Genomic DNA, 15,724 nt, shown 5'->3' with positions numbered 1-15,724 from the left:
AGCATCAGTAAACCCAAACCAACGGTGTGAAAAATGCCTTTAGGGCAATGGTCTATGCAAAGCAAATGACTTGTGAAAAATTACTCCTGTTTCCTCCAGAGAGGAAAATGCCCCTTTCAAAGCAGGGGGAGTGGCTGAAACCTGCTTTGCAGCCTCAGCTGTTAAATTTGAGGACCTTGATCAAGAAAAACAAGAGAAATGCAACAAGCAAACTAGCTGGTCTAGTGCCAGCTGCCTGGAGCAAACAACCAACATGCCTTCCTACAGGACCACAGCACTCCCATCACTTCCACACAGCTGTGTGACTGCTTACACAGACTTGTGTGCCTCAACCTATGAGGAATCTGCAATACGCAGTCCAGAAAAATGGACAAAGATTCCATTCTGAAAGAAAAAAGGTGCCCACAAGACTGAAGCAGCCTTCAAGAAAGTGATTGGGCAAAAATGCAATTCTGTTTCAGGACTTAAAAAAGAGCAATAGCAGAGCCCAGTGGCTGTAAATAAACAAGAAACAGGTAAGAAGATGAATGTCACCAGCAGGTTTAATCAAGTATTCTTTGTTTCTCATGGTCCTGGAGATGCTAACTAGCAATGTCTTCCCTTTGTGGAAGACATTTCCATTTTTAAATGCAAGTTCTAAATTACTGGATATTTTTGGGACTATCAATTTTTCAGAGCACTATGAGAGCTTCTTTCAGGTAAGAGGCACGCAGAACATAGAAAACTGCTGCTGGACTGTACAAGGAGGGAGAGCACTTTCTCATAAGAAATCGATAAAGCACAGTATTCCAGTGTGCTCATATTAAAGCTGTGGTGCCCCATCCCTGCAGGTGCTCAAGGCCAGGTTGGATGGGACCCTGAGCAGCTGAGCTGGGGGGGCAGCCCTGACCACAGCTGGGGTTGGGACTGTGTGGGTTTTGAGGTCCCTCCCAACCCAAATCAGTCTGTGATTTCAAATTATTAGAAAATGCTGTTGATGCTTCCTGTTATACAACTGACCTTTTCCAGCACAACTTAAATACAGAATAAAAAAATCTCACCGAATGCACTCAAAGAAACAATACTTTTTAGATTATCTCTGTTATGTGGCCCATGTGGGAGGGGCAAGAGGCCATTCTGTGCCTTTATTTACTGTCTCCCTACAGTGACCTCAGAACTGAGGAGCTTGTCTCCACTTGGAGGGCGCTGACCAGTTAAAACTTCTCAATTCAGTCAATTCCAGCCAGAAAAAGGACAGCTACTGAGTGCCTGAACAATCATGGGAACAGACATATACATTCACACAATGTATATTGAGATTGCAGAAATAGCATAATCAAAAACTCAATATCCACAAAACGTAAAGCTGGGTACTAATCAAGCAGCTGCAGCGTTACCCTCTTGTTCTCCACATACCTTTGTGCCAACCCCCAGCTGTTAAAATGGGCTAAGCTTGCCATGCTACAAAGCAGAACCAAGTCATTGGACGTTTTCAAGTTGCAGCATGGTGGGCCAAACTTAACAATGAAAGGCATGCAAAGAACCAAGAAATAAATGGTTACAGATGGAAGGAAGCGCAAGCACAAACCTTCTAATGGAAGCCTTAAATGCTTTCATTATTGGCCTTCCATGGGCTTTATTCAGCTTCTCACACATGCCACAACAGCCTTAAAAACAACAAAGTCAGAACATGAACAGAACTACAAACATTTCCCTTTGGGCTTCTAAAACATCATCTTCATTTTTTTTTTCAAATAATAGAGCTTACAAAGGCTGGAGGAAAAATGATGTTTTGTTACCACAAACATAATCCAAGTAAATTAATTATAAAACAATAAGAAGTTAAAGATGCAGATTAACACAATGGCATATTCCTATATTCAGTTTAACGTCTATGGAAGTTCTGCTATTAAAACACTATTAAAAGTGTGTAACCACATTTCAGGTAAACAGAAGTCTGTTTATTATCAGAAAATCAGAGGTGACACCTTTCAAGTCACGCACAGGCTGTCCCACAAGATGTGAGATTAGGAGGAAACGCATTCTCACTCACTCTTGCTGATGTACCTCGAAGCAGCAAAAGAAAGTTTACTGTTCCTAATTTGAAAAAATACAGTTAGTTGTCTGGCACGTGCTACTATTACAGAACAAATAATACTCTTACATCTGCTCACTGCTGCAAAAAACATCTTGGATTTGCAGATGAGCGCTACCAAGAGTTTCTGCAGTACTTTTAATGGACTCCAATTCATTCAAACACTCTTACTGGCTGGCTCTAAGACCTAACCCCCACACTCAGCACACAGCCCTGTTAGCACAGCACTCAGGATGCTTCTCTATGCAACACCCAGGTCCCAGCTGTGAAGCTGCTGCAGTGCTGGTCACCGAGGCTTCTCTTCCTCTCTTCCCCAAGTAAAGAAATAACAAGTCCACATCTCTCAGATCAACAAGTTTTCCTAAGAGCTAAAAAATGACCACAGAAAAATGCTGGGGGCAGAAAAAGAGAGAATGGACTACCATATACATCAATTAAAAATACAGTTTTGCTGGAGAGTGGTTTCTCCAGAGGGCACCAGTAAAGGGACCAAACAACAGGGCTGTGAAAGAGACTGTGGAAACACACGTCTCTATTTCAAATACAGAAAATGAGCTATAAATGCAAATGAACATGTCAAAATTCTATTTTACAATTAAATGATTAATGTGAATACTCCTGAGGCTGTTGATATCAACAAACACTGTAAGTACATTATACGCAATGTGTTGAAAGTTACAAGCATCTCTGCTTACTCAGGAAGCACATGTAGGAATTCTTACAAATCATTCCTTCCCCACACAAAAAGAGAAGTGGGCAAAAATAAGTGTTTGGACCATAAAAATCTAACACAAGCACAGAGCAATTTTGGTTAATACGTTCAAACATCACATTCTACTTATCCACTTATCTACTTATCTGAACTCTCCGACATCTGGTCAAAGAAACCCTGCCTCGAAACAAAACTAGCAAGCAGTCAGACAATGTTTTGGCAAAGCATCATAGGGGCAGCAACGGGGCAGAAAAAGGAAGGAGCACACTACCTGTAATAGTTTGTTCTTTGCCACAGCAGCCACCCAAATTAGCCTTCCTGTGGTGACGCACTGTGACACCACCCGTGGTTAAATGAACTCAGCACTGCAATTTAGCTTTTAAGTTTCAGAAGGCTGTTTAAACGTTTGTAATATTTGCAGTAAAGGGGAAAGAAGAAGAACAAAAAAAGTGTTTCAATATTTTCTCTCACAAAAGCATTTCTTTAACCTATAAAAATCTTGTTAAACTTCAGAAGCCCGAGGTGGACATCAGCTGATCATCTAAATATACCAAAGAGAACAGAACTATCTGGATAAAGACTCTGCTGATGTAACATTCCATCTGTAGATTATTAGGTTAGAAGACTGCAGTATTAGGTTTGGTGATATAAATAGAAGAGTCTCAAATACCAAAAATACTCCCCCATTAGTTTTCATGTAATCCAATGTGCGGAAGAGGCTTAACAGACATTAATATTAACTATACCTTCATCTGAAAACATTTTAACAAACATAAACTAAACTTCACAGGTTCCTTCATGGAGTATCAGCAGATAGGCAGTCTATGGTTATGTTTGTTTCCAAGTAAAGCCGTTGCTAGGAGGAACAGAAACTGAATTTTATGCCAGAGGTAAGCGCAGGAAATAAAAATGGGTACATTATCCAAATGAAAAGAATGCATTTGAAAAGGAAACTGGCAGCCATCAGAGCTGGAATATTGCCGGGCCATCTATATATATACTTCAAGCATTCAAAATAGACCAGACAGGTACACATTTCAAGTGGCCACCTCAGTAATGCAATGCTTACACGCAGCTGCTCAATGGCACAGAACCCTACTGGACAGATGATCACTGCTCACCACCTTCATCGCTGCTCTCTTCCAGGTCTCTGCAAATACACCTCAAACCTCACGTTTCCAAGTGCCTCTGGGTCAGATTTGTCACTGACTTCTCTTTGGTTCTGCCCTGTCCACAGCCACCTGAGCACCACTGCTCTGCCCCCAGAGCTGTAGTTACGTTACCATCCTTCAGGTTCTCTTTTCAGGGCGCAATGCCAACTCATTTTTTATTGTGGAAAGATGAGTGGAAAGTCTTAAACCCCAATACTTTAAGTTCTTTTTTCTACCATATCCTTTTTCCTGATGTTAAGACTGGACAGCTGTCTCTGCATACCTTTCAGATTTAAAAGGCTGTGATAACCAAGGTGAACTAAACATCTCCCAAAGGAAAGGACGCTGCTTTCTGTCTGCCACTGCCAGACTACCCAATTAGTCTGGAAGCTGCAAAATTAACAAAGCCAGGTTTCCCAAACATTTGCTGTCTAACCTTCTTCTCTTCAACATGCTGGACAAGATAGTGCCAGCAGTGCAACAAACGCGGAACCTCCCTCCTTTGTGCATTGGTGGTGCAGCAGACGTCCAATGAGACATACAATGGCCAAATTCTGCTTACCCTGTCTCCAGCTGAGACACTAACTCAGGCCTCTCTTCTCAGCTCATCTGCGAGTTTCCCCCCAAACTCCCAGAACATCGTCCTCTCTGAAATCTGAACCATCTGGTCAGCTGTAGAGAAACTCGTGAGTAGGCAAATCAGAAGCGTGGGACGGCTGACAGAAAGAAGAACTGTTAAACAAGGAGCCTCATCCATCCCACAAGGCAGCTATACTAAAAATACCGTCATGCTTATCGACATGTATGATAAATTATACAGGTATCCAGATTACCTTAAAAAGGCGTTCAGTGGCCCACTCCAAGCACCACACAAACACAATTGATGTTTAAATTAACCAAAAGTATGTTTCTCAGCGTTGTCATTTTTCCCCCCAATCTGGTAAGCAAGCACAGACACTATAGACTTTCACTGTGCACCCTTGGGATCTTGGGCTGCTAGAAAACAAGTGAAACTAAATTAAAAAAAAAAAGAAAAAAAACCCACACCAAGACAAGATCCTCCCTTTCACCGCCAAAAACCCACATCCATAAACACTCATATCACTGTCCTCCTACTGATTCAACTCTCTAGTGCCCACATCCTCTCAAACAGCAGCAGCACTGCCCCTTGCTCGCCTAAAATCCTGGTTTTAGTTCTGAGTGAGAAGCAATAATAAAGCCACTAATCTTTCCTCTGCCCCTTCTTTAAATTGCAGTATTGAAGTGCCACCCTAAACTAGCTTAAACAGTTAAGACTCATAAAACAGGTACAATACTTTGCCCTTTAAAACTATAACTTTTAAACAAAAGATTTTGAGATTATGCTGCATGACTTGAGAACTAATACCACTGACACTACTTAACCTGCACAGTAAAGTATTTGTGAAAAAACATAATGAAAATATTTAAGGAAATAAAAAATTAAAAAATCAGGCACTGCTGCCTTACTAAATCTTAAAAGATTTAAATTTGTTAGTTTCTAATGGTATCAAAAAATCCCCTTCTTCACACAGAAGTGAAGAGATTGCACTTCTGCTCTGCTCTGCACAGGAAACAGAATCATTAAGTTGTTCAATTCAAGTTTAGTGGTGAATGGAATTCTCTGATTTGATTTCAGCTTCCATTAATGAAATGCTTGACCCTCTTGGAGCCCCCTTCTTAATTCTCAAATAGCTTTAAAATATCCGAGACAAGAACAGCAAAGAGCGAAGCTGATATTTTCATTACTCTCCTTGTTCTTCACATACTTTAATTACACAGTGTGCACTGAGCCAAAAGTTTCTCTAAGCTCTCCATCGTTACACTGATCTCTTCCTTATGCTGCTGCTTTCCTGAAATGTTCATTACTTTGGACTGTTCAACACCAAACAACTTCTGCAATTTGTTGGCCATTCACATAGCTTAACTACATCCAAAGTTCTTTACAGTCCTTTCTGCAGCTCACAAACTCCAACAGCCAAGTATACAAAACTCACGAGGAACCCCACTGCTAACCTTTCATTAAAATGAACACTGGCCTTTTTATTCCCTAACCAAGCAGTCTTCAGTTCACGATAGCTCCTCACTCTAACTCTATGCTTCATTTTCTTCTCTGAAGAAACTCTGCAGAAGGCACTTGGACAGTCTAAATAACAATAACCACTTGACAGAAGAAGAAAGTGAAGAAGTCTACTTCAACGCCATTTTAATCACATATTGCAGCCCAATGTGTCCAAATACTACAGCAAAAAAGGCAGCAGGTAGCTTTTAGTGTGAATCAGGGCTGTGATAAAGATCACACAATGCTTAAAATATTTGGCAATACTGAAGTGGTGGTGTGAGCATGAAACTGAAAGCTGGGACCAGGCTTTGCTGGGGCACTCCCTGCTTGAAAAGCTTGTATGGGGAAAAGAATCAAAATACATCCTTGCACACAAAATCCATCACCAGTGCCACAGACCACTTTTAGGAATGCAAACGTATTGGCCTTACTTATTTCACTAATTGCATACACGAATGGCTGGACTATTATCTCAAGTGAGGCAACTGCAACAGCAGTGCAATTACATGCCTACACAATCCTGCGTTTGACATGTCATCTTAAGCATTAGTTTATACTCACTGTAATAAACACAGGCAGATTACATATCTTGGGAGTTGTATTTTGGCTCAGTTCATGCTGGAAAGTTACACCACTAAACTTATACCCCATAAAGATTTTCCTAACTGCCCATGCTCACTAAGGTTGTACAACTCTTCTATTTTCGAGGTTGTGTTTTCAGCTGCTTAAGACCTTGCCAAACTAACCCATGTCAAGACTTCCTTGCTTCTCACACACACCCAACAGAGAAATTGATAGATTTCATTTGTTTGAGTGGAATTAAAAAAAAAAGTAATTTATCAGAACAAGTTGTCAGAGAAAAGTATCCTTTATTCACATTAAACATTCAGTGTTGTCTCTAGTTTTCTTGAAAAGTTCTGAGATTCTTGTGCTTTAAAACAGTCAAATTAAATACATATGAGAATAAGCAATTGCATCTCTGATGTCAAGGTGTCATTTATGATATGTTCTAGTATGGACTCAATCACACTGCTTAAGTGGGGAAAAAAATTTCCTCCTTCAAACGCAAAGAATTGATGCATAAAGGGTTTGACTCCCTAAGATTCTATTCTACCTCCAGATCGGAGCTGGAATAACCGTTCCCACAGTAACTTCATGTGGTTTCTAACAGCCTACCTACCATCAAGAAAAAGAACAAGAAAAGGCACAGAGACATCTCTCAGGTATTTAGTCATACCCTTCCAGGCACTTAACCAGCAATGCTAGGGGGAGTAAGATGACTAGCATGCATAGATACATTAAAAACAATGTCATGCCTAGAAGAAGCAGAAGAGATGAAGACATATCCTAAAAATAGAAAACCTGGCCATAAGCAGGAATACAACGCTGGTTGAGAAGCGTTCCACGGGCATTCCTGGAGCTAAGAGTAAAGAGCTTCCCCTTCACATCTTTCAGTAAAAGTTCTCCTTCGTAATGTCATGCTTACTAACCTTAGGCAGACATAACAACTTGTTACGCTCACAACATCTTGTTTTATCCAGATCAGGTGAAACACAGGAGCAGACACTAACCCACACTGAAAAAGAAGCGAATGGCAACAAACAACAGAAATATCACAGGCGAAAAAAAACGGTGTGTGCTTTTACTCTAAGTGCTGCGCCAGAAGGCAGGAGCTTTCTAAAAATAAAACTTAGAGAGCATTTCTATAGCTAATCTTTTGGAATGACCCTTTATAGCTAAGTGATACAACAGGAAAAAGAGAGAGAAGCTTTGCTGCTTTTGACACATTGCTGACACTACATGAAAGAAAGAACTACGGTGAAGCCTGTACCAAAAGTGAGAGAGGGGAATTTCCTGGTGATTTTACATATGATTAAAATAGGTCCAGGGTCACTGTAAGAAGCCTTCACAAACACAGACCTCACTTGCACAAAGCAGACAGTGAGTTCACTGTACTCCCCAGTGCATCTTACGCAATGACACAATAAGCCTTTGCTCTGAGGCCGCGGCAGAAGCAGTTCCAATGTCCCTAACTCGTTCAACTCTGACCTCTTCTTATCAAGGCAGCTCACAAGCTGCATATAAACTTCCTCTTACAAAATAAATTCACATTTCCCAGCTCGATCTCAGCCTAACCTACGCAAAAGTTACGTACATCTCTATCAGAGAAAGCTGCGCTCAAGTCAGGAATCACCAAGAAACTCAATACAGAGGAATACAGCCTCTTCCTGGTGTGTCACTATCCAAACCTGAAAGTCACATCAGGTACGTTCGCACATTCAAACAAGAACAATCTTCTTTCTTCGTTTTACACACTGCTTGTCCTCAGAAATACGTGTGCATTTGCTTTCCTACGCCTCACAGCAGTGACCATTCCCAAACCCAAATACTGTCAATTAAAAATCATCCTGCAGCAACAAAGCAGGGTAGGAAACAATGGCAGGGAAAAGCATGCAGATGCATCTCCTGAAATAACACCCCACGCCCTATTTGGTGCAAAAAAATGTACTTTATCTCATCTGCTGTTTCCCAACTTGCATTGCACTTCCTGTTGGAGAGGGGCTGGCCGGCCATGACAGGCAGTGCAGACAGCACACATCACCTGTGCCAGGGAGGTGTGATCACAACTCCATCTGTGCCCATCACTGTTCCAGAAGACCAAAATATTCTCATTCTTTAAAGATTAAAGGAGTTGAGTCTGGTGACTGATGAAAGAGAAACTAAGAACGTTATGAATCAGAGAAAAAAAATGGATGACTGCTGAAAAAAATGATATACTGGTCACCACTTAATCTTACATAAATGTCAGCCAATAAATTTTAGATCACTTGAGTGGAAAAGAGGAAAGACAACTAGAAACCCGAATCACAATTTTACTCTTCCTGTCAGAACATCAAGAAATGAGGAAACAAAAACTCTCCTCCCTTGACAGAACTGCAATATTCTCACAGAGACTACTTAAATGTCCCTACTGACTGCTGCAGAACAGTACAGGCAGTACCATTTCATCAGTTTAGATCCTTGCCCGCAATACCAGCAAGCACCCTCACACCACTACGGTGCTTTCGGCACAGCAGCAGAGGTATATTACTCTTCCTGTCACCAACCTGCCCAACTTGATTGAGAGACTGCACGAGCTGGCAAGTGGCTGAACTCAGTGGCACTGAGTTCTCACAACAGGATCCTCTCCTGAGATGCACACAACCCCACTGACTGCAGGGGACACTTCTCCTGAATGTCAGAGGAGGACTGACAGCAGCTGCTTCTGGAGGACACTCACCATCACCAACTCCAGGAGGTGTTCAAGGCCACACCGGATGGGCCAACCTGATCTAATGGAGGTGTCCCTGTCCACAACATGGGGGCTGGAACTGGAAGGTCTTTAAGGTCCCTACAACCTTAGAGCAAAGCACAAGATCAGTATTCCAATTATCTGGACTGATGACTGTGTAGAGGCTTATAATTAGAATATTAAAATGTCAGGATCTCAAGCTAATGGTAGCTGCTGCAGTTAGCAGGAAAAGAGAACAAAACAGCATGTCTAAGCATTTTTAAGCCAAGCCAGGTTCTCTTCTAGCAGCCCTAACTATTTTTAGAGATCTGATTAGATGCAGGGTTATTAAACTTTAGTCAGTAATAGTCACTGACCTGAAGAAGTTCAAATGCAGAAGATAGTTTATAGAAGTAGTTTCATAGATGAGCAGGAAGTCATTGGAAATTCACCTCCACAGATATGCTCCATCTACCTCCCATCTCATCTGTGGCACTATTTAGCAGCTTTTGTTCTATTTGCATGCTAAATGAAAAATTATAGTACAGAAAAAGGTACTTGCCACAAAGGATCAAGCACTCTCAAGTTTGCTTTTTTTAGACTGCGTCTTCCAACAAATGCAGGAAAATACTGAGGAGTGTTATTCGAAGGTGCCTTTCAAACACACTAATACACCGATTCCGAGTGTCCTAACTGAACAGCTCCTACAACAAGGATTGCACATTTATACAAAAAGCCTTAAAAAATGTGTGTAAGAGTTGTAAGAACACCCTTCTGCAAACTGATGAAATAACACCACTAGACGTCTAAACATTCTTGATGGACAGATACTCATTTTTCCTTTCGGAAGACATATGACACAAAAAGACGAGGGAAAGAAGAGGGATCTTTACAACCTCTGCTCCCATTCCTTTCTCTGTTTTGCTTGTCCGGTTCTACAGTCTCTCTTTACATAACATCAAGTTCACGTGCAAGCAGGAACACCTACATTAATCAAAAAGAACAGGTCAGAGCTGCTGATGTAGACCCAGATCACGCAATTTCTATAACAAACCCTCTGGGATCCTAACTCACAGGGTTATGCGGAGGTGGGAGAAGGGCAGACCTAGTTCATGAGTTTTCCTCAGCTGTTCCAGCTTTACTCAATAAAGTATACCAACAAGTTATGCAACAGCAGCAAAGCCCAGAAGGAAAAAACTAACACTCACCACATTGTCTTCATTTGGTGTTGAGCCCTCTCCCACACATTACACACAATCTTACAGAGGCTATTAAAAAAAAAAAAAAAAAAAGCAAACCAACCTGCCCTAAATCTAGTTTGCAGGCTGAAGTCCCTTGTTATAACATCACTTCTTACCCAACAGATGACCCAAGACTGGAAGCAGAAAAAAATGAACAGAAAATAAAAATAGAAACACACCTTCAAAACAAATGAAGCAGATCATTACTATCAATTAAGAGATGGGCAAATTTATTTAGCTGGCTAACCCAAATCAAGATGAAATATAAGAATAATAATTCACGTCACTAAACCACTCTGCTATCCCAAAAAATGAAAAATCCTTCATCTTCTTGCCGAATCCATGTATACCTACAATCCTATATTTACTTTTACAAAGATGGAATATAATGAAGGTCTATCTTCAGTTTAACTTTGGAATTCAAAATAGAAAACTTCTGGTGCAGGGTCTCCTTCAAATGTAGCACCGTAAGGCTCAGACACCAGCTCTAAAGGGATTGTTTCCAGGTCTGTTCTGCTCGTGGTGCTGAGCGCTGACAGGGGTAAAGAAAGGAAGGACAAGGAAACAAGCTATTCTTGTTATTTCAGTAAAAAAAAAAACAAAAAAAAAAACCAAGAAACAACCACACTGATGTCTTCATATCAAATAAGAAAACATGTTCAAACTGACTTTGAAATTTGAAATAGTGTTTGCTTAAAATTCTCTCCAGATCAAAAGTTGTACTTTATAGGGAAAAGTGAAGAGCCACCTTACCCATAGACCATCCCAGAAACACTTCTGTGTAGCTGAATGACACGTCACACAAGCACACTAAGACATTTCAAGACTGTAAAACAACAAAGGATTTTTGCAAATTGTCAAGCTACATCAGCAACACCATTCAACAGCTGCTTCAGGAGGACTTGAGGATATGCAGACCATGCTAAGACCGCTCTCCAAGCAGTAGGCAAAAGAAACCACACAGTTCTGCAGTCAGCAGTAGAGCTATCCCAAAGAAACTGCCTTCAGGACTGACAACCACATTGCCATGGGATGACAGCTTGAATTTTAACTAGCACACTCAACGTATGCAGCATACCCCAGGATGTATGCTGTATGACTTTAGCATTACCGTTATGCTCATAAACTTTCCCATTTCCAATTAATAATGCACACAACACCTTGAAAGTCAGTCCGTCCTTCCGGAAAGACTTTTTGCTTAAAGGCATAAGCAGACTTTCAAAAACATACCTGCCACTGCAAATACTATGTGGACTTCTTTTAATGAGCAAATATAAACACGTAAAAAGATTTTCAAAACAGCACATCTGGAAAAGCTTGAGTTGTACGAGGCAAGGCAGTTTTGAAGCAGTGCAACGTTGCGACAGTTCTAGCCCAGCAGACCAGAGCCTAGCTTGCTGCTGCCACCATCTCCTTAAGAAGAACTGGAAGCTCACCTAGAGAATCCACAGAAACCTTGCGCATCTCAGAAGGGTACGTGACAGGGTACCAAAAGGCACAGTGTCACAGAAGCTTCAGCTCCTGCAGTCTAACAAAAATGGCTCCGTCTGGGACAACACTGACATCCTGACTAACTGGGAGTCTGACTAGACTCCAGAGCTGTGTGTTGCCATTCCTTTTTTTCCTTGTTTATATGGATAAGACCTGCAGGTGTAGCCTGGGCAGAAGAGAGGGAAAGAATTTTAAGAGGGCTGTTCATGTTTTGCACTCAATAGATTCAGTCCCTTCCAGGGTCTCAGTACACGCAGATTTGACGGCTGTTTTCTTGCAGGAAGTGCAGTAGCCAGGATGAAAATCAGTGTGCTCAAGACAAGACTAGAGCCTTCCTTAGTATTACAGTTCAGTCCTTCACCTTAAGGGACTATGAATACTAGCAAGTGAAAATAAGTTTGATCATCACCATACAGCAAGCATGCAGAGGGGAAAAAAATCCCCTACAGGTTCTGTAATTAGCTCTGCTAACAGTAAATGAGGAGCCAGACAAGAAGCACCGCGCATCGCTAGTTCTGTGCAAAAGGCTCCCTGTTTCCCTCCGTTCTCACACAGCACAGAAGACAGTCACTGTTGAAAGACCAGAAGACCTACGCTTCGCAGGCGAGCTCCATGCCAAACTTCATAGTTGATGTCCTGACAGTTTTAAGCAGAGATGATTTAGAGATGCATGCACTTAACAAGGAATGTTTGGACATACTTGAAGTTTGGCTCTGTCAGCTATGTGCACAGGACAAATCAAAACTCTTTGAAAGAGGTGTACCTTTTTTACATAATACTAAACCAAAGCGATGAGGACACGCAATGCAAAAAAAGCAGTATTTCTAATCATATAACGACAAAGTACTGAATGAGAAACTCTATTGCTTAACACACAATAAATCTGTACTGATGATTAAGAAAACGTTTCAGGTACACTCAGCATCTCAATCCAGAGAGACCCCTGGAAGAGAAACACCCCTACACTCACTGCATTTAGATATTCCCCTACACATCCCCATACTAAGATGTCTGTCTCTTAATGCCCATTTACAGCTTTACAACTGTACGTCTGTAATTAACAGAAGGTGCTTACCTGTGTATCCGGCCCACCAGCCCCAGGAAGCCACCATAGCTAACAGCCATTTAAACAACACTCCTTCGATGTACCAGAAGCTCTCGCTATCCAACACTCGCAGAGGCTGCAGGACAATTAAATACAGGACGTAGGACGGAATAGCGACCAGGTTATTGGCGACCATAAAAGCGAACCTGAGGAGTGCTTTCAGGAAGGTGTAGCCCACCCGCTGGGCCTGCTCTAAGGTCACAGCCATCCTTTTCACAGCGGGACCGTCCTGCGGGAGAGGAGAGGAGAGACGGGCGGTGCTGTGGGCAGGGCGGGGAGACCGGGGGAGGAGAGCCGAGCCCGCCCGCCCGGCCACTCACCTCGGGCGGCTGCAGAAAGGCGCGGGTGCTGCCCAGCATCGCACGCGGCCCCGCTCCCGGCTCCCCCCGGCCCCTCGCCTCCCTCCTCGCGGGGCTCCAAGCCAGCAGCCCGACGGGGGGCACGGGCGGACCCAAGCGGCCTCCATCTTCTCCCCCCAGAGGTCACGGTGGCCGGCGCGGCCGCCGTCGGCCTCCTCCCGCCCCGACGCGGCTGACAGGAGCCGGGCCCCGCGGGCGACGCTGACGGGAGCCGGGCCGGGCTCGGGACTCACCTCCGGAGCGGCGGCGGAAGCGACGGCGGGGCTGGGGCAGCTGGGCTGGGGCAACTGGGCCCGGCGGCGGCGACGGCAGTCCCGGGCGGCGGCTGGCGGCGGCTCATGGACCCGGAGGCGGCTGGCCCGGCCGGGGAACGCCGCTCGCCCTACGGCTCCCTACGGGAAGACGAAGGGAGAGAGAGACGGAGGGGCGGGCGGCGTGAGCGCGGGGCCGGCGGGCGGGGAGACGGGAGCGGCGAGCCGGGCGGGCAGGCGCAGAGCGCGGGTTCACCGCGGTTCTCCCGCGCCGGGCCTGGTACCCCTGCCCGGCTCTTCCCTTCCCTGCGCGGCGCCAAGCCCCGGCCTCTCCGGGCCGACTCGTGGGAGAACCCTGCACCTGTTGGGGGCGGGCGTCCGTACCTCAGTGCCGCCGCCTCCTGCTGCTGCCGCTGCTCCGTGCCCACCGCGAGCAGAGCGAGGCGCCGGGGCTGCATGCCGGCTGCTGGGGCCGCGCTCCCCGCCCCCGCCGCTGCGTGTCCGCCGTGACCGCCCCGCCGCTGCTCGAGAGCGGGGCTGGCGCTGCGGGAGCGCCGCCCCCCGGCCCCGCGCACACACACACACACACACACACACACACACACGCACACACACAGACGCGCGCGGGAACGCTCGCCGCGCTGCTCTCTCTCCGCAGGGGCCGAGTGCGTCCCTACCCCTCGCGCCCCGACCCAGACGGTGCCAAAGCCGTTTGATTGGTCTCGGCAGCGGGTTTAATTACCAAGTGGTAAAGAGGGGATGGTGTAGCAGCTGGTGACGGGTCTCTCCGTCCTCTCCTAGCTCACTGCCCTCAGCCCTGGCCGGGACGACCGCAGTGTGGTTCTTTTTGCTTTCTGTCTTTATGGTCAAAGCTACCTCGAGCTTGCTTCGTATAAAGCAGCTCTTCCGGCTCTTCCCTCGACCCGTCCCACAGAAGTCCGGCACAGACACGAGCTCTGGAGTGCCAGGCCCACAGTCGGTGAGATGGAGCCCTCAGTCCATCCGGCCCAGCCATACAGTGAGGGAGTGCAGCCTCCTGCGTCACTGCAGCAGCCCTTGCTGCAGCCCCCATCCCTTCCCTGTGAACGTCTGACAGGAAATCCTCTCCTCTTCCACCGGTCACCCCTCTAGGCTAACCAGGCCCAGTTTCCTCAGCTTTGCCAAAATGCTCTAATACTTAAACCCAATGGTTCCTGCAAGTGATTTTAACTTGGCTTCAGTTCTGAGTATGGAAAAAAAACCACAACATATTTCAAGAAGCAGATACGCTAGAAAGTCTTTTGTTCTGAAAAATTAAGCTTTCACAGAGTAATATTTAAACTGAAATCGTATCACTTTCACAGACAAACCCTTCCATGTGCACTGCTAGGCTGCTGTTTCCCAGACAATGAGACTTCAGCAATGACTGCACCCTCGACAAAATTAAATCCAAACCTCCACGCCAGGGAGAAAACCAAGATGTTGTTGCAGATAAATTTCACTTTGGAATTTTAGAACACAACCAAGCAAATAATGTAACGCCATTGTGTTCCGTGTGAGCAAAACACAACAAAACTGCTGACTTCTTGACAAAAAGGACAAGTCTTGCATAAGCGACTCCATCTCTGAGTGTTTCGGTGTTATATTTATTACTAGGTTACATCTGACAGAGCATGTGGTGATCATTATGGAGTCAGCTTCAGCTGTTCTGTAGCATTATCAGTTTCAACAGGACTTGGGCTTTGTCTTCCACCACACACAAACAATTCAGGGCATACACCTGCACTTACCGTCTGCAAAATTCTGGTCCAAACTCTGGAAGAGAAAACAAAACTGTTGGGTAATAGTTACAGTTATGCTTTGATTTTTACATCCCAACAGCAGGATGAAGCCTTGTCTTTATTATTCCGATATAGAAATTAATTATAATTTCTGCTTTGTTGGAATAATATTCTGAAATATACAAATGCTTCAAAATGAGGGATTTCGCAGAATTTGCACAAGTCGAGT

General features: G+C 44.4%; 1 protein-coding gene across 1 annotated transcript in view; it reads right to left on the bottom strand.

The window, feature by feature from the left end:
* LPGAT1 (lysophosphatidylglycerol acyltransferase 1) overlaps positions 1–13,336 on the bottom strand; it is a gene marked incomplete at its 3' end in the record, with an annotated part of 53,657 nt that extends 40,321 nt beyond the window's left edge. The window contains exon 1 of the mRNA XM_079550741.1: positions 13,096–13,336. Coding sequence (XP_079406867.1) covers positions 13,096–13,333 — 238 coding nt within the window. The 5' untranslated portion in view covers positions 13,334–13,336. The remainder of the gene's footprint in view (positions 1–13,095) is intronic.
* Positions 13,337–15,724: the final 2,388 nt, after the last annotated feature.

The sequence above is a fragment of the Tetrao urogallus genome (assembly GCF_951394365.1).
Source record: "Tetrao urogallus genome assembly, chromosome: 2".
Taxonomy (NCBI): domain Eukaryota; kingdom Metazoa; phylum Chordata; class Aves; order Galliformes; family Phasianidae; genus Tetrao; species Tetrao urogallus.
Note: the sequence above shows the minus strand (reverse complement) of the source record. Positions and strands in the feature narration are given on the sequence as shown.